We start from the raw sequence: 27,688 nt of genomic DNA on the forward strand, positions 1-27,688 counted from the left end.
GCTGGAAAAAAGTTGGAGTAAGAGGGAATTCTAGGTGTCTCCCAGAAATCTCATTCCTGTATGAGAGATGAAGAAGAAAAGAGCCTAGGTTCAGGGCACTTAATGGCCCAAGAGCCACTTGACCCCCGGCCTCGATGTAAGAACCTGTAGCAATGGGTTTGACCTCTTATCTTGGCTGCGAGCATCACCACTAGGGAGAGGCAGAGGCTTGCAGAAACCCCAATTTGCTTTCTGGAAGCGCAAAGACCAGGCTAAGGTAAGCGCAGGGTGGGAGAGTGTGGGGGGTGAGGGGGTGGTACTTGACCAAGAGGGCAGGAAGGGCAATGTCAGAGGACATCTGACTGCAGCTGGCCGGCTCCAGAGAGCTCACTCTCGTCTTGCTCCCGGGCATGAGAAGTGGGGAGCAGGGTGAGCTCCCTCTTTGCCAGCTTAGTACGGCAGTGTTGCTTAACTGGTGTCCGGGCTTTGGTGACGCGGAGCTTCGAGTGAGGGGGGAAGAGGCAAAGAGGAGTCCTGCCGTCCCCCACTCGGGCGCCCAGGCGTGGAAACGTGGGCGGCGGCGAGCGGCTGGGCTCCCTTCCCCGCCCTCCCCGCGCGGCGCTCCCGCGTGTGCAGCTGTGTGAGTGCGTGTGTCTCCCTCTTGCCTATCGCACACGCTCTGGCACTAGTGCAGGCGGCTCTCGGCTCCGCTCGCTCGCTCTCTCCGGCCGCTGCGCTCCCGCCTAGCCGCCGCGGCTGCAGACGCAGCCGGGCACGGTGAGTGACTGAGGTGCAGCCTCCGCGCTCCCCGACTGCCCGCCGGACCCCAGCTTCAGCAGGCTGCACCGCACCCGGACCGGTCGGCCGGGTGACTCCCGCAGGGGCTCTCCGTGCGTCCTCGGGCCACCGTCCCAGCCAGGACGCACTCCTCGAGGGCTGCGCACTCCTTCCCCGCCTGGCCGCCTGCCGCTTCCCGCACCCCGTGACCGCTGCTCCGTCTCGTCCCGCAGAAGCTGCCCGGACGGGACCACGACGCTGCCGCCACCTCCGGGAGCAGCGCTTTGGGGCCGGCCTGAGCCGAGCCGCGCGGGGCCGCCGCGGGCGGGGGATGGGGCTGCCCGCCAGGCGCGCGGAACCCGCAGGGGGAGCACGGAGCCGGCGCGCAGCCTGAGAGCCCCGCGCAGCCTGCGCCCGGCCGCCGCTCCGTGCGCTCCTGCCGCCGCCCGCGCCTCGATGGCGCCATCGCCCCGCCGCTGACCGGCTCGCATCGCTCGCCTAGCCCGCGCGGTCGCCCTCGGAGTCCGGCCAGCCTCTGGGGCAGCGGCCTGCAGCCCGTGTCCGCCCGCGCCCTCCCGCCCGGCCCCGCCATGGCGCTGCGCCGCCTCCTGCTACCGCCTCTGCTACTGTCGCTGCTGCTGTCGCTCTCGTCCCTGCACCTGCCGCCCGGCGCAGACGCTGCCCGCGGCCGCGCTGCTAACCGGACCCTAGGCGCGGGAGCCGTCGGGGGTCGACGTTCCGGAGGCGCCCTAGCCCGCGGTGGCCGCGAGCTGAACAGCACCGCCCGGGCGTCTGGCGTCCCGGAGGCGGGCAGCCGGCGGGGACAGTCCGCGGCAGCGGCGGCGGCGGCGGCCAGCGCGACCGTCACTTACGAGACGTGCTGGGGCTACTACGACGTGAGCGGCCAGTATGACAAGGAGTTCGAGTGTAACAACAGCGAGAGCGGCTACCTGTACTGCTGCGGCACCTGCTACTATCGCTTCTGCTGCAAGAAGCGCCACGAGAAGCTGGACCAGCGCCAGTGTACCAACTACCAAAGCCCGGTATGGGTGCAGACGCCCAGCACCAAGGTGGTGTCGCCGGGGCCCGAGAACAAGTACGACCCGGAGAAGGACAAGACCAACTTCACCGTCTACATCACCTGCGGGGTGATCGCCTTTGTCATCGTAGCGGGCGTCTTCGCCAAGGTCTCCTATGACAAGGCCCACCGCCCCCCGCGAGAGATGAACATCCACAGGTGAGAGTCGCTTCTGAGTGCCCGCCTCGGGTCCCCGGGCCTCGTCCCCTCTTAACATACCCCCACCCCGTCCAGTCTTCTTCAGCACACCTCTTCTATCCTTCTAAGTCACTTCCACAGCTGCTTCCTTTTAAGAGCAATCAATCTTGTGGCCCTCCCGCATTCCTTAGGAAGCAGCTAGATATGCTTTAGTGTTAGAGGGATTTGCAACACAAAGTACGAATCAGTGGAGTTCAAGATGTTCAAGGATAAGAATTCCACTAATTTTCCAATCCCCAGGCTCTCTTTTGCATGGCGTGTGGCAACTTTACTATGGCTTGTACCACGCTTAGGTTTTTGTTTGTTTTAAATGGTAGTGTCAGCTTAATAGAAAGAACTGAACGGTATGAACACTTCACTGAAAAGAAAAGCAAGTGGGTTAGTGCAAGCTGGGATGTCCAGGGGTTAAGAGTGGACTAGTTATGAAAAGGGTGTCTGCCTCTGCTGGGAAGAAGGTACCCCATGTCCTGTTGACCAGCACAGATGTTATGTCTTTGAGTGGGGTGCTTAGCTTTCCTGCCGAGACTGGAGGACTTGTTCCTCCAAGGCAGGCCTCTCGGAGTTAACACTTTGGATGGTGTTCAGCCGGGTTGGGCATCTTTTATTGCACACATGGAAAAGACACTGGGGACTGCCCCCTTCTAAAATGTATAACAGGAGCTTAAAACGTGACAGTCCACAGTTCCACTCTGATTGCTTCTCACCCCCTGCCTCTGGCTCCCAGGGAGATCGCTGGAAAGTCAAAGCCACAACAGGAACCCAGTCTCTCCTGAAGGAATTACACAGGCAGAGGGTGAGAAGTACAGCTATGCTTCCAGTGTCCCCACAAAGATGAATGGCTGGATGTGGCTTCAATGAAAGCCCTGCCCCAGGAAACACTTCCATTTCTGGCACAGAGAGTGGGCACTGCCCTAGTTCCCAGGCCCAGCCCCCAGTCCGCTGCTTATGAGCTGACCCACCAAGCCTGCCTTGGCCCATGCACCTTGCTTATCATCCTCTTGACTTGAAAACCTCCTTCCTTCGCTGGTCTGAACATTAATCACCCCTACCTTGCTGAAAAGAGGAAAGCAGGTAGAAATTTCTAGGCATGCTGAAGGAGCTGATTCTGCCCCTCCCCCTCGATGATATTCCCTGTCAGGTTTTATTGACTCAAATCCACGAAATGCAGACATTCCACACTCAAGTACTAGGCTTGGGTTGACTGTAGAGGGAGTGAGCATCCCTTTTTAACCCCTTACTGCCCGAGCTAGCCATTCATCCTTTAGCTGCTGTCAGCATTGGTTTACTCGACATCCCTTTGGTCTTGAACCAGGATTTTGAGCAATGGTCTGGGGTCTCCACGCCTTGCTATGCAAAGTATGGGCACCGTGAACAAATCAAGAACAAGGCATCCCCGCTCCCTAGGAGTTTGTTTGGTCTGGCCGCGAATTCTGTCTTGGCACAGCTTGGAAAGCCAAGAAGGAGTTGGTTAGAGGCAGGGGTCTTTCTGAAGCAGATGTGCTGTTGTTCCTCATCTGTCACCTCTGGCCCAGGACTCGGGCTCATCTCTTCTTCCCTCCTCTTGTCCCATTGAAACCATCCTGACTCTTACCTCTTTTGAGTAACCTTTCTTGGGGTTTCTCCCTGCCCTGCCCCTAGTGTCTTGTGCAATTTGCTCAACATCACCTGTGTTTGATAAGTTTATGTGGCCTCAGAGTCTGAGATTAAGCCCCCATGAAAACCGATATTGCCATGTGGCTCTTAGAAGTCACTCTTTTTGACATTAGTCTCTTCTGCCCCCACAGACTCCCTCTGTCCCACACTGGGGTAACCATGGGGGCACTCTTGGGGCCGCTTCTGGGGTGGGAGAAGGAGAGAGTGAACTGAATTTCAGGCCCCAGGCCATTGTGGAAGTGAAGTGTGGCATGTCTCTCCCTCAGATTCACCTCCTGATTTCATTCAGTTCACAGCACCACCCTAACAGCTGCAGCCTCGCCTGATCCGTGCTTTAGAAGCCATCGTACTGGTGCTGGGTGGCTAGGGGACAATGCCTGTCAGTGTATGTGCGGCGGGTGGGGGTAGGGCTGGAGATCAGAGGTGAGTGTCACTCACAGTGATGAGTGACACTTAAAGACACTCAGGAATCACCTTGAGCAGGTCAGGGAAAGTCTTTCGGTTCTGAGCAACTAGCAAGATGGCATAGCATCTGGACCTCTTCTTCTCAAGTGTGTCTATGTGAGTGCCCACGTCACCCTCATGCATCTCTGGGTGCACGTGGGAGGGGAGCTCCTCTTTCTCTGCTTGTACCTCAGATGTCATGGCTTGCCACTCCTGGGTGGGGCGACTGTGTGGTCTGTGTTGTTAGAGAGGCCAGGTAGGGAAAGGGGGCGGTGATGGAGGAGAGAGGAGAGATCCTAGGGAAAGTGGGAGAAACGGAGGTCAAGTCGGGAGCTAGGATGCACTTTCTGAAATAGTGCAGCCAAGATATGTCCATACTGAACGGGAGAACAGAGCTGTTGCAGTGTGTGAGCCTCCCTGAAGACAGGCAGACCTGAGTCCTTTCCTTCCCGGGGCAAGCGTTCCTGAGTCTGAGGGAGTTTCAGTGAGAAAAGCCTCATTGCAAAGGGATACTGTGGGAGTTTAAGAAGAGATGGAAGAAGAGATTGGCCATATGCTCTGCCTTGATGTTCGCAGGCTGGGCAGCGCTCTGTCTGCCACACACATGCATATTCCTTATGACTGGACTTTCTTGCATCTCTCCCTCCCTTGCAGGGAAGAGCAGATTTTGCTTTTTCTGGAAGTGATTAGCCCTTGCTAGCAGGATTCAGAGTGAGAAGTCGGTATCTGGAGGGGAAACAGCCAGCTCTCTGGTAATTCTAACAGACAACCCGGTGTCAATGATGCAAATACCCAAACCTAGCAAGATGGGCTCTGAGGAGGAGAAAGGGATGCTTGCTCTGAGTGGGGGTGTCCCAACTTTCCTGGCTGGAACCCCATTTCTATTAGAGGCTACATCCTCTTCTTGGCCCTGCTTTAGAACTTCTCAGGTTAAGGTTAGACCTGCAGGCATCCTCCGATTGTCATGTTTCCTGAGTGTCTCTGTAGTCCTTACCTGGGGCTGTCTGCCCAGAGAAGGATGACCCATATCCTCCAGAAGTATGGACTCTGCCCAGCCCCCAGTCCAGGAGGCTGGCCCCTTTTGACATTCTATTCTGCCCTCGGCTCTCTTACATCCAAACCTACTCCTCCTCCTCACCATGAGTTGATTCATTAATGTCTCAGAGATGAGAATCGCTCTAAGGAGGAACTGCCTGGCTCCTTTTTTAAATGGCTAATTAACAGATGGGTCGGGAAGCTATTAAGATGCTGTAGACACAGTTGGTGAAGTCGGAGGTGCCTGTACGGGGCTGGGCGTATGAAGGAAAGTGGACAGGGAAGATGATGGGCAGGGGAGGATGCTTGGAGGAGCAGAGCCGGAGTATACATCCTGGGGAGAAGGGAAGGGTATTAGGAGGTAGCTCATCTGCAGAGTCCTCCCAACTCTTATTTCTAGCATAGGCCAGGGAAAAGTTTGTTTTGTCTTTTCTCCTTCTAGAAGTTAATTACAAACCAGGAGAGCTCTGCTTCCCTTCCAGGCCAACCCTGCTGTAGCAGGACAACCCCAGAGTTGAGTGAGTGAAGAATGCGAGACAAACTGTCAAACATTCAATATTCTTTTTTTTAATCCAAATATTTTTTAATTAATTTATTTATTTATTAAAGATTTCTGCCTCCTCCCCGCCACCGCCTCCCATTTCCCTCCCCTTCCCCCTCCCTCATCAGCTCAAAGAGCAATCAGGGTTCCCAGATGTGTGGGAAGTCCAAGGAACGCCCACCTCCATCCATGTCTAGTAAGGAACATTCAATAATCTTTTCTGCAGTACTGTGAGCTTCCCATTATAATCTCAACCAAGTCAGCTTAGTGGTGTTTTTTTTTTTCTCCAAATAGAAGTTTGGAAGGAAAGGGGGGAAAAAACGAATCTTGCCCTGGGCTGAATTGAAGTGCTTTACCTTTTTCTTCTTTTTTTTTTTTTTGTTTTTGTTTTTCGAGACAGGGTTTCTCTGTGGTTTTGGAGCCTGTCCTGGAACTAGCTCTTGTAGACCAGGCTGGCCTCGAACTCACAGAGATCCTCCTGCCTCTGCCTCCCGAGTGCTGGGATTAAAGGCGTGCGCCACCACCGCCCGGCTGTGCTTTACCTTTTTCAAGTTTTCCTTTCTCCTTGAGTTTAAAGAGAAATGCACATTGGGAAAGCTGGAAAGTTACAGAAGCATTAGGAAGGAGGGTTAGGGGCAGACTCCCCGGAAGGCAGAAAGAAGACAACAAAAAGTAAGAAAACGATTGGACAAAAAGTTGGTGGTTACCTCTGATGGAACAAAGCAACACTGCAGAGACTCCCCCAGGCGTGATTCTGTTATGGCTCTTGAATGTATGTGGATACATTGCGTGAGAGCCCAGCTCACCTAGGGAAGGCAGAAAAGAGTTTCAAACTCCAAGTCACACTCCCTCGACACACAGGCTAACTGGGTTCCTTCTTGCTTTAGCAGTACAACCAGGCAAACACGGTCAACCACCTTGAGACCTTGACAACCCTCTGGGGTCACGCTGTTCACTATCTTCGTGTTTCTTTCCTGCACTGCCCCCAAACTCAAAAGACTTGCACATCTGTCCCACCCTGTCCTGTCTCAGAACACATTCATTTCATGGAATCTGCTGTCAAGAAACCGAAAATTTACCCATAGATCTAGTCTGCTAACGCACTTGTAGAAGACAAAGTATAATTCACTGTTTTCAACTGATTTGAATGAGGGATTTTACTGACTGGCGTGTTGGTTCACATCAATTTGCAGAAAGCGATGGTTAAGATATCTGAAAAGTGGGCTGACTGAAAGAGGTCAATTATCCCAGACAGCTATGCCTACAAGATCTGGAATAAAAAGGCAGCGGAGACCCAAAAGAACTTCCTCTGTTGAGCGCTGCTGACTGATTTCTCCAGGGCCTGACAGGATATTATTTAGGTCTTAATTTTCTACTTCCATCCCGTAGCCAGGTGAACCCCTCGCTGCTGCACATTGACTTAGCTGTCTGCTCCTGGCTGTGACAGTGTCCAGCAGCTTCCTTCTTTGGTGTATCTGATGCTGTCCACCCAAAGTTCTAAAGAGTTTATACTTGAAACTGTTGCAGACTCAGTGTATTTGCCTTCCAGTGTTTGTCATGTTCCTTGGCAACATCTCTTTTGTGAAATTACAAAGTTACGATTTGACTTTGTGGATGTATAAGATGTCTCAGGTGGGCGGAGAGGGGCCCCTAATGAGATAGAGGAGGACTTGGGCTGCCTTCATTGGGAACACCCCTTCTGTGATGATTTTGGCCCTCTTCACTTTACTTTGAGAAACTCAAACTCATTATTTTTTCCCTGAGTCACATTTATGACCTCATATCTGTACTCCTTTTGTTGGTAGACATTATCAAGGGGAAGAAGGCCCGGCATAGGGAGTTCACCAGCAAACCCTCACAGAATCTGAGGCCCTTGGCCTCAGGCCTCTAGTAGGCTTCTTTTAAAAAGAAATAAGGGCAGACTGTCAATTCTATTACTTTTTCTACAAGTAGAACCAAAGTCTTATAAAAAGGCAGGCTAACATAGTCTACTATTTTGCTATCCATTTCAGCACCATGGCCTTATTCCCACAGTCAGTTTGACTCTGTAATTTTCTAAGCGAGGCACTTGAAATCAACAGCACAGAGGTCACAATGCCACGTGTCTCAGCTGCTAGTCAAGGGAGCTTTGTCTGAAAGCCTTGGCGTTTGTGCTCTAGGCCCAGCCTCAGTCTCGATTTCTTCATTGGAAGCAGTCTGCTCTGCTTTATGCTTGGTTCTTAATCATCAGCAAATAACTTTTCGACTCTCGGAGATGTGAGTGACAGCCTTTTTCGGTCCCTTCTCTGTGTCTTGAGTCTTGCTGACCTTTGGGTTTCCATCCACCAACATGATTTCTCATGATAGTCCCTGGTCCTTTTTTTTTTTTCCAGTTTCTCTGCGTTCTTTTCTAAAGCGCAATAACCTGATCTAAGCAAAATCCTCTAGTAAGATGTGAGTAATGCAGACTGTTGAAAAAGGAAAATACAGCATATGTGGAAGGAAGGAGGGTGGCCCAGGGTAAGGCACCACCGAATGACTATGTGGGTAGCTATGAAATTTAAAATGTGACTCTGGATGCTTCTCTTCTCACCTGGAGGTATGGGGGCGGGGCTTGCGGCGATGTATCACACCAGTGAGGTCCTGCGTGTGTGTGTCCAGAATCACCCTCCGGAACCCCTCCAGTGTATGTTAAGATCCCTCTTGGAGACACAAAAGCATCATTCCTGGTGACTGTTGTTCCCTTTCTCAGCTCTGGGTCAAGAAACCAGCCGCTACTAGCCCCGTTGTTCTCTGAGATGAACCTGTATGAAATGACACCTAGCAGCTCTGCCTTTGCTATGCCTGATCCTCTGAAAGAACCCGGGTGCCTGTATGTACCAAATTTGCTTCCCACGCAGTCTCCTTGAGAGGCCACACGCTGGTTCTTCTTCTGCAAATGGCTCCATAGCGCCACTCTTGGAAATACTTTGAGCCTCTAGAGCCAGTCACTTTGGCTTTCTGAAACCATAGCATCTTTAACCCTCCCAGGGAGATCTGTCTTGTTTAAGCAGTAATAAATTGGGGGTAAGGCTGATGAATGGACAAGGTGGTGGGAAGCCACAGTGCCTTCCCTAGGGAAAGCTGCAGGGAGGAGTATCACTACCATCTCGAAAGGCACGATGGACCAGAGGAGAGGAGAGCCCCTCACCCTCTGTGACCATGTGGACAGAGCTGCTCCTCACGTGGGAAGATAAGTACCTCTTAGGCAAGACCAGTTTCATGTGACAGCAGTGTGCTGGGCAAGCTGTGGGATAGTTGGGAAAGAAGACAAAAGGAAGGAGTTGAATATGCATCAAACATTTCAGATAACTGCCCAAAAAGAGTGGAAAAAAGAATGTCCCACATTTCTGCATAAAATAGTAGACGGATCGCTCAATTTAGCTTCCTGCTTTGATGCCGAGGGTAAAGGGACCCAGTTTCTTTGGGATGCATGCAGAGAGGAAGCCTGGGATCAGAGCCCCTGCTCACTGCCCTCCGCCCTCTATCACAGGGCCACCGCCTCTGCAATTCCGTATTCAGATGAGGTTACCACTTGGGTCAGACTGCCATGGATACCTGCAGGCCCACGGACATGAGGCTACCATAGCATTTCTGGAAGATTCCCAACACCCATTTACCATACTTGCCTTGCTTCCATGCCTCCAGTTCATATTTATGGGATGGGATTGGTTGGGGCAAGAGTGGGCTGGCCGAGTAAAGAGCAAAGGGTAGGGAACCACCCAGTTATACTCTGGGCAGCTGGGGGATAGTCATGGCTATGCTGTTGCAGATGGGTGTTCCCCCCAATCTCAGTTAAGAGTTAGGGGAAAGGGGGAGGGACTGAGCTCTTGTATCACTCCATAGCCCCCTCCAACACACATAGAGGCCCCTTTTGAACACACTCGAGGGAGTCCGTTCCACTAGGAACTTGGGCAGTGGGCATCAAAAGGTAGGAGTTCGTCTTGTCAGGAACTCCCATTCCTCCATCACCTGTGAAAGCTGTGAGGCCCTGAGTTTCGGCTGGGTGATGTCTCAAGCAATAGTGTCTGGCCTTGAGAACTTACTTGGTACGAGGAGCCCTGTTCTGCATTTTCCAAGCAGAATCTCAATGCTTCTGTCCCCCACACCTCCTTCACCATCCTTCAGCCCACAGAGTATAGAGGCTTATTTTACAGATGGGGAAACCTAGCATAATGCCTTGCCCAAAGCCACGCTACCACTATGTTGCCCGTCTGTATCTTCCCTTAGGGTCTAGAAAAGTAGCTCACTGTCTTCTACTTTCCTGACAGAGTCAGGGATACCTGAAATGCTTAAGGAAGCAGCCCCCCCCCCCCATTGTGCCTGGGACAACTTGTTACCGTAAAGGACAAGAGGGTCAATGACCTTCCATCCAGAGCTGGTAACACTCCCACTTAGACTGCATGTGGGGTACAGATGTGCCCAGGACAGCGAGAGGGTGTTCTTTCAAGGGTGGATGCTGTTGACTGAGATGAAGGCATACAAAGAATTCTAAGAAGCAGAATGAAACGTTGAAGTCCATTGAGGGAAAATCAGAAAAAAACGCAAACGCCTTGTGTGGCTTAGAAAGAAGCCCTGGGCAAGTGAGCATGAGTCACAGCCTCCGAGAGAGGTGAGCGGAGCTCGGGAAGGGAGGAAAGATGAGGTCTAGGGAGAGGATGGACCTCAGGGCATCCCCAGTTTTAATTACTGAAACCCACAGCTTGCTAACAGGTCCATTTATCACTGTTCCTCCATGCCCCCTTTCCCTATTTATAATACCCAGGGCTGCACATGCAAGAGAGAGCTGCAGCCAACTCTCGCATGCCCATTCGGACTGTCCTTCCTCATCTCTGCCCTCCTAGCTGTGCTAATTCCAGACTTCACTCCTTCCCCAGTCTCTGCTCCCTTCCTCCTCAAGTCCTCTGCCCTGAAGGACACAGGAGGAGGAAGGAATCCTGAGACATTCTAATAGCCACTGCTGGGTGTGGCCTCCAGCTGTTATCTCTGGGTACCAGCCCAGCAAGGGACCCACATGCCTGGTCTGCAGGACCACAGCAGGGGTACCTGAGCAGAGTCCCTGGCTGTGGAAGCAGGTTCAGCAGCCTCCAGGAACCCAGCTCTTCAGAGTGCTGTTTTGGGTCCTCTTTACCTCCTTCCAGCTCTTTGCTCTCCCAGGATCCTCCTTGCCTAAAGCCACTGTTCCCATCTCCAGGGCCCTGGGAGCTAACGTTCCAGCAAGGCTCTGGGTGGTTAGAACCTTGGCCCTGTGCCCTGATGTTGGTAGAAGAGTCTTTGCTTCCTGTAGCCTTCTCAAACACGCTCATTATTCCTTGTTTTTCTGGCATTTGGTTTCATGTCCTGTTCCCATTAGCTTCTGCATTAAAGTCTCATTACTCAGGACACCTGTCCTCTGGACATATTGGTTGTTCTCTTAGCCAAATGTCCTTTTCTGGGAAGTGTGGTTTCCACTCTTTTCCTTCTTCCTGCACTCCAGCTGCTCCGTGGGGAGGGACACGGGCCCTGGGATGGGCTATTGATTAAGTGGCATCTGAGAGTGCCTTCTAGATTTCTTCCATCCTCTCCTTTCCTAGGGCCTGGGGTTTAAGCTCTTTACTGGGGGTTTAGCAGATGGATCTGGGGGTGGAAGGGTGGGGAACAGGCAGGCAGTTGTTGGGAAGTGGTTCCCCTCCATCCCCAGTTCTGGAATCAGGGTCAGATTTCAGCAGGAAAGAGGAGTTGGGACCTCACACTGGTATTTAGGAGGCTCTTTTGGAGGATGAGCAAGTCTCCCATCAAGCCACCTCCGTGGAATGATTGGCAGGACACTGATGCTGCTTCAGAGCCTGAGGAAGACTCTGGAGTGCTGCCCTTCGGCAATGCCCCTAAGTCAGCTGTCTCTGACTTATGACTGCATGTAAAGAAATCTGCACAAAGTTTCCTGGGAGTGACGGCCCACAGGCTTGAGGAACCAGCACAGGTCATTGGTGTTTTGATGACCCACAGCCAGCTTCAGATTGAGGACCCATGTCCATGCAGTGAATGCCTCTTCTCTGCACCCTGGAGCATTTGCGAAGAGGAATGTCAGATCTTTAAGCAGAGAGTCTGCTGTGTTTCTCTCTTCTCTTTAAAGTCCCATCATTAAAATGCATCGTCTTGTGACTTGCGATGTCTCCTCTACCACCATTGCTTTCCCATCTGTCCTGCTCTTGACGCCTGGTCACTTCCGTCTTGTCTTTCCAACCCCTTCCCCCTCCAGCCTTTCTTCTTGAATTCATCCAACTGTGACTTCATTAAATTGCATCAATTCTCATGCCACTAATTTAAAATTTACCCAAATTGGACCTGGACGATTTTTTTTATTTTCTCTGTCTGATAAAAAGCTACGATGAGCAGATTAGTATCTCAGACAAGACTGCCAAGATTGTGCAGGGCCATACACCACCCCACCACCACCACCACGGATGACAGATTGTCTCTAAACAAGCCAGGTAGACAGTTGGCAGGGTAATGGCTAATCTTTCATATCTATCCAAAAAAAATACCTTCTAAAGATCAGCTTTGTTTTATTTTTTTGTATTTTAAAATTCATTTAAAACCCTACAATGGCTCAAGGAACAGTAAAGTGTTATTTTCCGGCTGAGTCTGGTGGTTTTGGGCCTGATACTAGCTATTCTGGAAGCTGAAGCCTCAAGACCACAAGTTCAAGATCTACCTGAACTATATAGAGTGACTTTGGGCAGTTTAGTGAGACCCTCTTTTAAAACAAAAAGGCAAAAGACAGGGATAGAGTACCTGCCTACTATGCATGAGGCCTTGGTTGAATCTTCAGTTTTGTGCCCAAGTGTGCGTGCACACGGGCAGTTATTTCCTGAATACATTCTGTAAGTCCTGTTTCACCAGTTGGGATTAACCTACCCCAACTGCTATAGAATGAGTCTTTTGAATTCCCTCTGGAAACTATATCCAATTTCCCTTATCCTTCTTTCTTTTCTCGTTTCATTTCCCTACGTATTAGAATCTATAACTCTTTGGGCTTTGAGAAGTAGTGTTATAATGTCATAGCTGCAGGATGGCCAGCTGGCCCTGAGAAGAACGGGGTTCAGAGGCCAACTTCAGACAGAGGGGACAGAGGACTTTGAGATTTGCCTTTGTTCCCATTGAGGGTCTTGCTCAGTGGCCTAAGGAACTCACGCCTAAACCTCTGTTCCAATACCACTGTTAGGAGGAGATAGCAGCACACCTCCTGTGAGAATGGCCAGAAGCAGGCACCTTAGAAAAAGAACTTTGACATCCTCCCCTCATCTGCTTATGTACTCTCAAGGGACAGATAACAAAGGTCTTTCCTCTTGCTTCTGGAGATTGTCATCCATCTTTTCCTGCCTTGGAGCATTTTCTGAATGTCGAGATAGCAGGCCGCTTCTGTCACTTACTGTCTCCATGATCTTTAGTGAGTCCCTTGGCCCCTCTGGTCTATTAACCCGGATGTGGGATATGGGTGAATATACTGGAGCGCTATGGGCTTCTCTGGACCATCCTGACCCCAACACACCTGGAAAGTCAGGACAAAGGTGACATCTTCATTTAAAAGAGAGGCATCCCTGGGCATGGAAGAGGATACACTTATCCTTATTCATTCCTTATCTTGTAGACTTTATCCTCTGCAAATGACCTCATAAGGATGCTTGGTTTTGGCATGTTCTTCTTACAGATCCTCTTGATAGAAAAGGACTTATAATGCTTTTTCAGTCCCTTCCCTCTGAGTATCATCTCCTCTCCTCTTGGGGTGTAGGTGTCCATTCATTTATCTATTCTGCAGACAGTCTAGTCTATTGTTAGGATGCTTTTCTAATTGACATTGGAGAACCCAAACTGACTCCTCACATCCACAAGACTGCAAAACACCTCCTCAAGGACAACAGTCAAGGCCCCTCCATCCTCTTTTCAGGATCTAGTATTTGAGTCAATATTCATAGAAGCCTTCCCATGGGATGTGACTTCTAGTCTCTCTGGCTATGCAGATGCTGTTCATCTAGGGGATACTAACCACATATGGAACCTAGTCACTCAAAGAGCTTAAAGATTCAGAGGGCTCTTTACGAAAGCTGGTTGAAAAAAGAAATTCAAGGGAGCAATTTTTCTTGGTTGCAGGTCCCATCAATAGGGCTGTGCAGGAAGTGTGAGACTAATTTGGTCACACTGGGACAGTACTTAGCATAATGAAAATGACCGAGTGACTGACTGAATAGCGTTTACTTGAATTAACGTTATTTACTTGAGCATGGGGATGATGATAATTTTTAAACTTATCTGAAAGAAGGAGAGGATAGGTAGAGAGAAGCAGAAAGGAAAAAAGAGAAGAGACTAATAGGAAACCAACCGACTGTTTCCTTAGTCAGGTTGATGTGACTGTCCACCCAAGCTCCCGGAGAAATCAGTGGATTTGCTCCTGTGTGGATCCTTTGTCTCTCTATGGGCCGTTATCTTGGTGCTTCCTAGTGCCGACAGGCAAAACATGATCTGCCATAGCCTGGTGCACAGGAACACATACTCTCTCTGCACCTGCCTCTCCAAGTCCAAGTACAGGGCTCAAGAGCACCTGGCGTGTGAGCAGGTGGACTTCTGGTCATTAGGCTGTGGTGGGAAATGGGGTCTGCAGATAGTTCCTCCCAAGATGACCATGGCCACGGCTAGACCATGCAATTTGAGAGTTTTGTTATGTCAACTTTGTCGAGACAGACCCCGCGATTTCCTTCTTCCACCTGTGCTACGGCTGTGTTTCTGTAAGCTGAGCCCATTTAAGATCTAGTTAGTCAAATATTTACTTAGTGCTTCCTAAGCACCAGGCTCTATTATAAGTGTTTCACAAATATTAATGAATTTAATCTTCACAATAACCCTAAGAGGTAGACTGCACACACGCACGTGCACACACACACACACACACACACACACACACACACACACACACACTGAGGCCTTATTACTTTGGCTTAATTTTTAAATGAGAAAACAGAGCCATGGGAATGTAAGTAGCTGATTAATGAGTACCAGTGTACCAATATGGCCAGCATCCCACTTAGGTTCCCTAGTTCAGAATCCCAGCATTTGGTCAACAGGCTCTGCTGTTTGTGTTTGCTCATCTAGAGACGGAGGTCTCTGCCAAAGCAGAAGCAAAGCGAACAGAATGAAAAAAAAAATCAAAACCAACCCAAACTAACCAACTCTACAATAAATCGGCACCTTCCACGAAAGTGCTTTTATAAACTTACTTGTCATGTGGTTAGCTGTGTGGTTATGCTAAGCCATCTTGGCAACTGTTTTCAATTAGCCAGTGGCAACACTTGACACACTCAAATCTGATTCATTCTCAAATCACCTACAGATTGCTGGAAAGTCTGGGCTTGATTCTTCTGGATTTCTTAGACCTGGGTAAATTTGCATTATGTTTCCTGGGGTCTGGAGGAAGTGCGTGGCGAGAATGCTGTTAGGAATGAGCGGGGCTACAGATGCTGTAGACTCTTGACTGGCCCCCTATCAGCAGCCTCAGGACAGGCACACATGGGGCAGCAGCAACTGGCTCTGCTTACTTGAAAAACGGAATAAGCAGGCTGCCCTTTCCTTGCAGAGATGTTTACTGGCCGTGATGAATTCCAATTGTGCTGGGGACAACTCAGACCTGCAGAACAGCTCAATGCAGATGCATAGACATTGTTAACCAACAAATGAGATCCCCACATCCATTCTGCGCCTCTGTGTGAGGAGAGCGGTCTTGTGCACACACAAAGCCAGCAGCTGTGTTTTTCAAGTGGACTGTGAGAGAACTGGGAATAGGGAGACATAAATTAAGCCATTCTCCTTGGTCCGAGGTTATTAAAAATATGTTCATTTCAGTTGTCCTGACTGCAGATTTTGGAGGATAAAAACACTCCAACTGTCTAGAAGAGCGAGGCAAAGGAGAGGTCAAAGAGGACGCCAGCTTGTCCTCAAGTTCAGTGCCAGTAAGAACTCAGTTATTTGCAACTCAGATAACTGGAATCCTTTACCTAGATGGAATGGAGCATTTATACATCACTTCTAGGGAAATGTAAAAGAAGCAGATACCAGAGCTTTACAGGGAAAAATCAACACCAACTTCCATGATCTGCCTTGCAGCTTCATGAATCAGTCCCCTTTCCTAAGCTGTGTATTCTACTTTGCGTTTTCTGCAAAGAGGACCCAAAGTGAGGCTGATGGTCCCTCTTACCAAGCATTTAACTTCTTAGTGACAAGAGAAAAGAATTAATTATATTTAGGATACACAATGAGTCAGGGATGTCTTGGGAAATGTCTTCAGAAACAGGAGTGTTCTCATTAGTCCTCAGGACTTGGGACATGAGCTGCCGTGGTTTATTTGTGGACAAGTCTATCACCTTAGCCTTTTATCATACCTCCTCAGCACCATCAGCTTCTTCCCATTCCCTCCCTGAAGAAGAAAGGGCGTGACTGGGGTCTGACCGTCCAACTGGTCTTGTTCTTCCTGTGGAACAACTTACTGGACTGAGTATATTTTCTTCCTTCTGAAGCGTTGATGCGGCTCAGGCTGCTGCTAAAGTCCACGTGGCTTATTTCTGGGGTCCCTACGAAAATGTTATTAAGAGACCCAGGACTTAAAAGGTGACATGAGGGGTCCCAGCTTCTCAGTTATTTCACAGGACCCAGCTTTGACCATCTATCTCCTGACGAGTGGAAAGTAAGGTAGGAAAGTCTAAAGTTTCATTTTGTGTTCCTTTGCCACATTTGCTTTCAAACTGGGTCATTCCCAAAGGCCAAGAGACCAGAGCTTAACAGAGAAGGGCTCGGTTCCTTACTCTGGCCTCATGCAGAGCCAGGATCTAATGAAGTATAGTCGTGCCTGTTTAAGGTTTTTATCTGACCAAAAGATTAGCTGGTGTTCAAAGTGGTTGGTCTTAATGACTCATGGTGACAAATAGACCTGAGTGGCTGAGAGGCAGCTGAGGTCAGAGGTCCAGCTCGGATTTTTTGGCTAAAGGTCAAATACTCTCTAAAGTTCTCTTGTTCAGAGACCATGATAGGGACCTAAGAGGGAAAAACTGTGATTAAGGGGCTAGAAGGAAGGAAGGGTGGATCGATGGGGGAGAATGGGATTGATGGATGTGTGTGAGTGAATGGATGGATGGATGGATGAATAGGTGGGTGGGAGGTAGATGAGTGGATGAATGAATGCAGTGGATGGATAGGTCAATGGATAAGACAAAGAAGGATAGAGGATGCATGGGTGAATGATTGGCTACACGGATGGAAGGATGGATGGATGGGTCAGTGGATAGATGGGTGGGTGGAATGAATGGATGGATAAGTGCGTACAGTAGATATTCAAGCTAGTGAGTAACTGGTCTTGATCCAGTCTTTCACTAATAGCTTCTGCATGCTCACATATTATCCCCTGGCACTTGCTAAATCAGCAGACCCTCGCGGTTAGTTTTTATCATCTTAACAAGGTCTAGAGTCATCTGAGACGAGGGAACCTCAGTTGAGAAAAGTGCCTTCGTCTGATTGGCTCATAGGCAAGCCTGTGAGAGCATTCTCTTGACTAATGATTGATGTGGGAAGGCCCAGTCTACGCTGGATGGTGTCATCTCGGGGCAGGTGGTCCTGGGTTATGTAAGAAAACAAGCTGAGCAAGCCATGCGGAGCAAGCCTGTAAGCAGGATTTTCCCATGGCCTCTGTTTCAGTTCCTGCCTCCAGGTTCCCGCTTTGGCTTTCCTCAATGAGGGACTGTGATTAGAATATAAGTCAAATAAACCCTTTCCTCCTCAAGTTGTTTTTGGGTCATGGTGTTTAGTGCAGAAAAAAACAAAAGGACAAAGAAAAAAACAAAAGCAAAGTAGGGCACCAGCCCATCTGGGGAGAACAGAAAGAATCACTGAGGAGGAAAGAAAGTGAGATACATAGGAGAGAGGTGGTCTCTGTGTACCAAAGGATGCTTAGGTTCAAGTCACGAAGTCCAGACTTCGGATTTCTGTTCCATCTTGTTTGAGTGCTGAGTGAACTCTAAGCCTTAAATCCTCAGTAAAACTTTGGGTACTACAGCTGTAAAGGTCACAGTTCTAGAAGCGAAGGCAGGGGGCTAGGCAGGAAAACACACGTAGATACTAAGTGCTTTTAGAAGGCAAGATGGCATTTCCACCATCCTGATGACTAAGTGCAAGGCTCAGGACTGAGGAGGGCCCATGTTTCCTTGGCTGAGGGATCAGACTTGGATTTGTTTCTCAGTTATTCTGCCTTCCTTCCAAGAAGCTCGCACTACAGGAAACTATCAGAAGAAGGAACAGGGAAATCAGCAAGAAAACAGAGTTTTTAGGCAAAAGAGTTCCTTGGCTTGATATGTTAGATAGTGCAGCCGGTATGATGGATGGGGAAGAGGACTGGGGGTGAAGGTGTTCCCCAACTTCCTAAATTAAGTGCATTTGTTGTCCTTACCTATGGTGGGACACCAGGTTCCTGGTGGGGTGGAGCCTTGCCCTTGCTCCCTCACTTGGCTAGTTCTCTGTGTCTCTCCCGAATTTCTTTTTCTCTAACCCTCCCCTGGTTCCCTCTTCTGTCTCTGAATGTGTTTTTGAAAAAGCTTTCTGTCCACATTTCCTTGAGATCATTGACAACATTACCCGAGATTTTAAGCAAACAAATAAACTTGACCCAAATCACTCATTTGCTAATTGTTTCTGCATGCCCAGATATCACCTGGCATTTGCTAAATTAGCAGGCCCAGCTGGAGCGAGCAGGAAGCCGCTCTGAATGGCTTTCTCTTTATTTCCCTTCCCCTCTCTGGTTTTCATTTTTTCTCCTGCCTTTTCTGCTGGATTCTCTCTCTGTCTCCTCTCTCCCTCTCTGGCTTCTGGTCTGGGTCTCTCCTTCCTCTTCCTCCTCTTCTTCTCCCTCTTCCACTTCCTTATTTCATGTTCTTCTGGCTCTAACTCCTATTTTTTTTCTTTGCCCTGACCTGTTTCTTCCCCCTTTTTTTGCCTCCTCGTCTCCTTGGTCCCCCCAAGTCCCTGAAAGTTGCTGCCCACTCTTACAAAGCTTCCTCAGTTCTTTCTCCGTGACCAGATTTCTTTCCTGTGGTTAGAAAGTAGCTCAGGCCTTAACCCATTTCCTCTGGCATATCCAAATTAATTAGGTGAGACCAGGATCACACATTTCAGAATTAGAATAATATTTATCAAACACCCTGGAGAGCGAGGAATGGAAGGTAGAGAGGAACCAGAGCAAAGAGGGAGGTCACTGAGCGGAGGGAATGGACAGGACGAGGGGCTGACAGGGCACACTGCTCAGATCTCCTCCATGGGGAAAAGGCTGAATTCTGAAGAATGTTAAGGACCTGATAGGGACCAGGAGCTTACGCCTGGCCATCATTCCCTCGTGGATATTGCATGTGGTCAGGAGGTCTATAGAGGGACTTTGGGAAACACATATTCTAGCCAATTCACCTGTGGTAGTTTAAATGTGATTGTCCCCCCTAATCTCATAGGGAGTGGCACTATTAGGAAGTGGGTATGGCCTTTTAGAGGAAGTGTGTCACTGTGGGGCAGGCTTTGAGGTTTCTTATGCTCAGGATACTTCCAAGTGTCTCATTCAACTTTCTGTTGCCTACAAGATGTAGGACTCTCAGCTACCATGTCTGCCTGCATGCTGCCATGCTCCCCATCATGATGATAATGGATTGAAGTTCTGAAACTGTAAGCAAACCACCCAGTTAGATGTTTTCTTTACAAGAGTTGCTGTGGTCATGGTGTCTCTTCACAGCAATAGAAACCCTACCTAAAACATCATTTTTCCCACTGGACTGAGATTCCAATCAGCCTAGTCTATCGGGCCACAGACGATCACTCTGGAGTAGTTTCCTATAATCACATGGTCTAGGTCAGCTGTAGCCCAGAGTTCTAACTCACTGTCAAGTAGCTAGTCAGACCTCATTCACTTAGATCCACTGAGCCCGCTGCTCTTTAGGGAGCTGATCATTCAGCAGGTCTTCTTGGGGGATGGACTTTAGGAGCCCCGCAGTTGTGGGAGATAGAAAACTCTCAGGAAAACCACTTACATTGCCCCTGTAGACAAAAGTGTGGCATCGGACAGGCTACCTTACTCCTTTCTGTGCGTCACATCCAGGCAAGTGCCAAGACTTGAGGAACCATGGAGACTCCAACAGAAAGGACACTCGCTTTAGAGTCTTTAGCCTCTCAGTATCCTCAGACCTGCTGGCATTCAGTCTTGATTGGATGTTTATAGAACTAGCCACTTAGTTCACCCAGTTCCGAGCAGATTTCTCTTGGGGGCCCCCCAACCTCACCACTGTTAACTCTTGGTAACTGTCATGATGGGCTGGCCATCCTGTCCGCTGCAAGAGATTGAGCCCCATCTCTGGGTGTCGCACGACAGACACCAGCAGCAAGCACTTCTCACCTTGCTTGTCAGGACAACCAGAATGTCTCCAGATATGGCGAGCTGTCCCAGGACAGAAAGGTGGGGACACAGTCACTTGACTCTTGAGAGTCACTCATGTAGAGGCAGTCCTGTTCATCATGTGTTTAATCACGTGACTCCATTCTTCCCCCTGGCCATCAGAAAAGTAGACAGGAGTATCTCTAAGCATATGGGAAGCAAATCAGTGAGACGTTTCCTCAGTACTAGCTTTAGTGAGATGTAATTTACCTAATGGAATATTCATCCTTAAATTTCCAAATGTACAAGATTGTGCTTTGTAGACGTTCTGTCTTCAGCAGCTGCCCCATTGTTTAAACTTTTTGTATTATTTTCCAAAGGAAAGCCCATACCTATAGCAGCCCCCTTTCTCCATAGGTGTATCCAGCCTGCTTCTTTATTTAAATCTAGGCTTCGGGGTGTCTCCTTTTATTTAGGGGTGTGTTTTGAAGTACTTCCATGCTGTGGTGTCTATCAGTACTTCTTTCCTTTTTATGACCAATTACTATTCTGTTGTGTGATCACAACACAGTTTGCTTATCCAGCCATGAACCAATGAGCATGTGTCTTGCTCCTGCTCTTTGGCTGTTACTATTCATAATGCCATTAACTTTCTTCATACACAAGTGCTGTGCAGGTCTGTTTTCATCTCTCCTAGGAGTAGGCTGGGCCACACATTTGCGATGTTCTTAGCATTTTGGGGAACTGTTAAACCATTTAGCAAAGGAGCTGAGCTTTTATATCCCCAGCACCGGAGTGTGAAGAAGTCACGGTTGTATCCTCATTGGCACTTGGCATTAACTGCCTGTTCGGTTATGGCTGTCTGCAAAGGTATGCATAGACACCACAATGTGACTTTTATGGGCCGTTTCCCTAAGAATCAGTGGTGCCATCACTCTAGAGAAATGCCTGTTTGAATCTTGCATCCATTTTAAAACCAAGGAGTGTTTTATTGTCAACTTTCAAGGTTCTTTCTGTAGATTTCTTTTTAGAATTTATTTTATGTGTATGAGTGTTTTCTCCAAATGCATGCGTGCAAATCTTGTGCCTGTCTGGTGTCTGCAGAGGACAGAAGGGCATCAGTTGGATCTCCTGAAACTGGGCTTATGGATGATCATGAGCCGCTGTGTGGGTGCTGAGATACCGATGTTTTGAATATCTCCACCTATACTCTTGTTGCTGTGTTGCTTGTATTTCCAGTGTCACGTGTAAGAAATCATCACCAAATTAAGAAACCACGATGATTTGCATTTGTATTTTAAGAGTGTATAGTGCTTGGATTAACATTTAGGTGTAGGATCCCTTTGAATTGATTTGTATGTATTTGTATGTAATGTGAGAGTAAGATTCCAACATGGAAAGCTAGTTGCTCTAGGACAACTTTTTTGAAAAATGTTCTTTTTCTACTGAATGACATTTGGAGTTTTATTTATTTATTTATTTTTTAAAAAAAGATGTGTTTTTTAATTAGGGTATGCCTGCATGAATTTATGTGCACCATATGTGTGCCCAAGGAGGCCAGAAGAGGACATTGGATCCCTTGGAATTGGAGTTACAAATAGTTGTGAGTCACCCAACCTGAGTGCTAGAAACCGAAGCTGACTTCTCTGGAAGAGCAACATGCTCCCTTAACTGCTGAATCTGCTCTCCAGCCCTAACACTTGTCTTTCTTGTTGAAAAAGATTTAAGTATAAATGTAGGAGTTTGTGCTTGAATTTTCAATTATATTCCTTTGACCTATATGTCTATCATAATTTGTAATTCAGTCTTTTTTAACCACAGAGAGGTGATAGGAAGGTGTGTTTAAGAATTAAAAGGGTGAAGGAATGAAGATACCAAGCATGGGGGTGCAGTTGAAAAAGATACGTGAAAGAATTTAGTTTTAGAATCAGGAAGGATCTTAAAGTTTGTCTTTGTATAAATCCCGTATTTCACTGATGGGGAAAAATTGTTAAATTTCTGTGTCAAAGACTAAGATTTACTGGTGGTTCATGGCTCAGGAGTGGCAGACTTGGGAGTTGGACCTCTCCTGTGACTCTCTTTCTAGGCAATGCCTCCCTTCTTCCCAGGCCCCGAATGATGGCTCTCTAGCCTGGACCCTAAACTTGCTGGGTTTCCTATGTAGAGCTCTTGGCTTCTGTCTTAGCCCTCGCTGCCAGTTCAGCAGAGCGAACGGGGTAGGCGGAGAGTGTCTGCGTGTCTGCTCTTTCTTGACAGGCTGAGAGAATGGAAAGCCAGCTAGGGGAAAGCATTTGGAAAATGTGAAATTGCTGTATAAGTGCCGCTAAATGATAAGATTGCCAACTTGATGCTCTTCAAGGCAGGGTCACTGTGTCACAGGAAGCGCAGAGGAAAGAAACAGCTCGCCTTAGACATATCCATCAAGTGTCGTGGCTGTCACTATCATGAGGATGAAGCTGGACATGGGGATACAAGAAACCGTGGGAAGGGCTGGGAGATCTCAGATGGGAGAGGCTTTGAAGGCACGTGCCTTAGGGAGACCCCGAGAAGACTGGAGAGTTTGGTCTCTACTTATGCAAAATTGGAGGCATAGGGCTTTGCCAGTAACTGGAATGATACTGACCGGGAGTGGTCTCCTCCTGTTCCCTTCCATCAGTCCTAAGTGTCTCTTTTTTCCCAGGGCCAGTGGGTATCTCATGTCACATATAAATGAGGGATTCCTGTTTAAAACCTGGTGGCAGAGGGACTTGTCTTAACTTGTGAGTCCCTGGACGACAGAAGTAGGCACCCCACCCTACCCCATCTCTGCCTTGATTGATGTCTGCCAAGTCCCCACTACATGCCTGTTTGGAAGTTGAAGCTTGGTCTGTGTCAATAAAGCCGGAGCTCTGGTCACCGAGTGTCTGCCCTGGCAGTCTCGCTGTGTGTCTACCCATGCGCACATACCCCCTGCTCTAAACTGCATGTCTGCACCATCCATGCGTCCTGATGCTTATCCTGGTTTTTGGGTTTTTTTTTGATCTATGTTTTTTGTTTTAGCACCTAAGACATGTTTTTCTTTGCAACAGGAGCTGTAGGCTACACTTCTGTGAGTCACCAATTTCTAATACATGCTACATGGCATGTATTTGGGGACGGAAAGGTTGGGCTCCCTGACAGAAAGTGATCTCCTTTTCACTGGAGGACCAGTAGCCTGGGTCGTTCTGAGATACCGAGGATGCTGTTGTGGCCTATATGGGTATCAGGAAAACTAGTGTTTTGAAAGGGCTTATTGTTTACAGATGTGGAATAAATTGTAGGAAAAGATACTATGCTCACAGCATTTTTGGATCATGCCAACCTCTCTCCTCTACTCCTGCAGACCAGCGGCAAATGAAACCATCTTTTGAGTGCTCATAGCCTTTATCTCTGGCTCCTTCTACAGGTTTTCAAACATTCAACAGAATGCCTATGGTAGTAAGCTGGCGTCTTTGTGGTTGTGTGCACCCAATCAGCGAGGCTCACTGTGTACTCTCCTTATTTAGGGCTCTGGCTGACATACTAAGGCAACAGGGACCAATCCCCATAGCACACTGTGAAAGAGAAACCATCTCGGCCATCGATACCTCTCCCAAAGAGAACACACCGGTCCGATCAACCTCGAAAAACCACTACACCCCTGTGCGCACGGCTAAGCAGACTCCAGGTAAGTGAGAATTGGTCACTTTGAAGTTTTATTGATTCTTTTCTGAGGTTCTAGTGATGTTTCTGCCTTGACTGGGCTGGTCGTGGAGCGCTGTGCAGTGGTGGATGTCCTGATAGACATGACAGGCTTTTGTAAGAATCTGGGGACTGTCTTCTTGTGAAGGCTTGGTATGAGAGAGATCAGGTCTGGGACCGATGAGGACTGGTGGCCCATCTGTGATTTTTCTAGTGACTGGTGTGATTCTCTAATGCGAAGTAGAGTTTGCAGCAGCCATGGTCAAGTATGGCTGCCCGTTTGCCCATGTGACAGGAAGGTTTGGCATTGTCCAGGATGCCAGATACGTAGGAACAAAGGCTGCATTCTGACACAGAAACTGCTCAGCTATTGGAATCCCAGAGTCCTTTTTAAGGACAGCAATGGTATCTGCATTTTAGGGTGACCCTTTCCTGTGAGATATAGGTTCCCTGGATATAGGATGAAGTGTCTTTTTATATATGTGGGAACTGGAGCTGAGACACCTGAGGGTGCCAACTGCTACAGATGCTCAAGCCCCTTATACATGAATGGTCTGGTGCTGGCATAGGGCCACCACACATCTTCCTGCATACGTTAAATGATCTCCAGATTCCTGAGAAAATCTACTATGACACGAACATTATGAGACTTACTATGCCATGGACTTTAGGGAATAATGATGAGAAAAAAGTGTGTACCTATTCAGTAAGGTCCAGTTTGGGGTAATAGCTTTGATGCATGGTTGGATGACTCCTGTTGGGTTGAACTGTGTGGCTGGTTGGATCTGCAGTTACATGCATAACCTGTAGATGTGGAGGGCTGAATGCGCCTTTGACTTTTTTTTTATTTCATCGTCATGATAACACTGTGAAGGAAACTGGGCAAGATTCTTTGTGTAATGGGTTAGTGAATGAAATTCAAGCTCAGTAACTTGGACAAGATCAATAAGGTATAAGAATAAGAAAACAAACCTGCAAATACCAGTAATATATTGGGCTATTGGTCTAAATATTACTCAGAGACTTTTATAGGTATGCTATTATTTATTCTTTGTAGCTGTCTTGGAGGTATTTATCTCCCACTTTATATGAGAAATATATATATATATATATATATATGGCTAACCAACATTTCCCAATGTCACATGGTAAGTAAGAGAACACCAGGATTCAAACTAAGACAAATTGTTTACAGAGTCATTATTGAAAAAAACAACAAACCATTCTATCCTTCCCCAGCTAGGGACAGGGATGTAAAGTATCTGAAGGAACAGCCTCCTTACCAATATGTTGTAACGTTATCTCCCTATGAGAATTACCAGCTAGTTTAGTGCTGATTCCACTCCCAGGCACACGATTGCTGCTTTGGTACTTGGAGCTGGAATCTCCACATCTGTCTCTTTATCCAGATTTCTGAACTAAGCCTGCAATAAGGGCATACAACTACTAGGAGGCAGGCAATAGGTATGCTTAAATCCTAATTGTAGCTGAGACCAAATTTATTCCATTTACATTTTAATTCTCTTGAATCTATCAAGTTGTTCTTGCCTTTAAGACAACAGTCTTAACTCTTTTAAAAATTCTGATTTAAATCTTACATATGAATGCTCTGCATGTGCGCCTGCATGCCAGAAGAGGGCATCAGATCCTCTTATAGATGGTTGTGAGCCACCATGTGGTTGCTGCGAATTCAACTCAGGACCTCTGGAGGAGCAGCCAGTGCTCTTAACTGCTGAGTCATTTCTCCAGCCCTTGTCTTAAATCTTTTGAACATCTGACAAAAGCTAGAGATATTCTCTGAATATGTATGTCTATGAATGCCACATAGACAATCAGCCAATAGTTTGTGAAGGATTCAAGGGATCCACAGGCCCCTCCAAAGTTAGGAATCCCTGCTTTACAAGTAAAGACGAGTGAATCTGCTGGACAAAAACACTCCTCAGGTGCAGTCTCACCTTGAATACCCTAGATCTTTAACATGGAACCAGTAGAAGGAATCTTGGCAGAAGCACCTGGATCCGTGGCCGTCTACCAGGCTATGTACACATTAGAAATACCTGGGGATATAGTAAAATTCTGGGGTCCAAGCGCCATAAAGTAGGAGGAATTTTTAGAGATGAGGCTGACATTAGTGTATTAGCCTACAGAGGGAGTGGGTGCAGAGTCACTGATCTGGTTGGATCCTGACCTGTTATGAGCACAGACACTGAATGCCCCAACTCCCCAGTTGGCTACATGTTGGAATCCTATAGGAAACATTAAGGGAACCCGAGAACCCCTCTCGGATATCATGGCCTAATCAATGTGGAGAGTGTGGTTTGAGAATAGGGGAGGTATTTAAAGTCCCTTCAGCGCAAAGTTTAGAATCAGTTGACTCTGGGGATTGCCCACTGAACACCATTCCTAACTTGAATGTTCTTGCCAGCTACGAGTATTTTTATATATTGGAAGATTCATTATTTGAAGTCAATCTCTTCCAGGACTGTGCCCATGACTCTGGAATTTCTGGGCACCTAGGCATCGAAGTGTGTCTGGCTGTTGATTCTCACCCTTCTGTTCAGTTTTTATTCTGTCTCATTTACTTATTCAATTGAGTAGTCTTGGTTTGCCCTTAAGTACCCTTTCTCATTCCTTCTGTGTATATATGTATACATATACAGTGAGCTGAGAAGGAAAGGCAGTGCTTACATGACTCAATTCTCTGTTTCAAGAAATCCCTCCTCGTATTTTTCAAATTACAACTCTCCACTTCGCTTTTTGAGATGGGAATGCCTGGGAAGCATTCTCCGTGGTGAAGCTGAAATGTACGACAAGCAATTTCACAAACAAGCTACATCTTCTGTACTTATATCAAACAGGATGCTTTTCTAAATAGCTGCTGTCCTTTGCCACACAATGTTGCAATTTGAGTCACCACTTAAACAGAACTTTGGGCAAATGTTCAAAGTGGAAATTTACTGTGATATTCCCACTCGTTAGATCAACCGCCCACCGATCGTAGGAAAGTGGCAGAGGTCCTAGGGGGACATTAAGGAGGCGGGCGTCAGAGCGTGCAGTGGCTCTGTCACTCAACCTGCTCTCCTGGGATCAGCTGCCTGGGGTTGCTTGGGAATTCGTGAGCCCTGCTGGGCCTGCGGTACCCCAGACTCACCTGCAGAACAAGGCCCTGTATGTTGATGAAAAAGCTTAGCAATTGGGATTTGAGAAGCAAGGGAAGCATGGATTTGCTTGGAGCAAACCTTCAGGTATTATGTTTCTGATCATGCCCTTCTGAATTTCCTTGTCAGCCACCGGGGCTGTCTAGATTGTTCTCAGGGTGCAAGTTAAACCAGGTTGAGCACTCAGACAGACCCTGTCTGTAGCAAACACTCATTACCAGCCACGAGGAAGTGTATGCATAGCTCCTGGGAAACAGAGCAAATGCATGAAGGAACTGAAGGTAACACGCTGGCAATCTTTAAGGCCAGGTGGAGTCTGTGGGGCTGTGTCTGGCATGATCAGGGTTTGGGAAGTTGACAGCTCATGCTCATTTGGTTTGAGGACTGGAGTGGAGTTCCTTGAGTGATAATGGAATATGCTAACCCATGTAGCATAAGTATCATGCTTTGAGCCCTTGTTATGTACTAAGTACTCTGTTCAATACTTCACGTATAACAGAATGGATCCTGTAATATTTTTATGCTATGGGACTTTCTAATCTCTGAGTCTTTCATTGAGATTTTCCCCAAGAAACATCTTCTCAACCTCACAGGGGCTCCACAATAGGCATTTATTTGGGGCTAGAAAATTAGGGATGCCTCTTTGTCTCCCCACTTTTGAAGTCTAACTGCCTATGAAGCCCCAC

The 27,688-nt window shown here is 48.0% G+C and overlaps 1 protein-coding gene across 3 annotated transcripts in view; it reads left to right on the forward strand.

The window, feature by feature from the left end:
- Nucleotides 1-404: 404 nt before the first annotated feature.
- The window catches only part of Shisa6 (shisa family member 6), a 294,162-nt gene continuing 266,878 nt past the window's right edge, over nt 405-27,688 (forward strand). For 2 of the 3 annotated variants that reach the window (XM_075992134.1, XM_075992135.1), the window contains exons 1-2: nt 405-1,993; nt 23,670-23,830. In XM_075992134.1, the coding sequence (XP_075848249.1) occupies nt 1,347-1,993; nt 23,670-23,830 (808 nt within the window). In that variant the 5' untranslated portion in view covers nt 405-1,346. The remainder of the gene's footprint in view (nt 1,994-23,669; nt 23,831-27,688) is intronic. The other variant, XM_075992133.1, reaches the window with a different exon arrangement.

The sequence above is a fragment of the Microtus pennsylvanicus genome, chromosome 11 (assembly GCF_037038515.1).
Source record: "Microtus pennsylvanicus isolate mMicPen1 chromosome 11, mMicPen1.hap1, whole genome shotgun sequence".
Lineage (NCBI taxonomy): Eukaryota > Metazoa > Chordata > Mammalia > Rodentia > Cricetidae > Microtus > Microtus pennsylvanicus.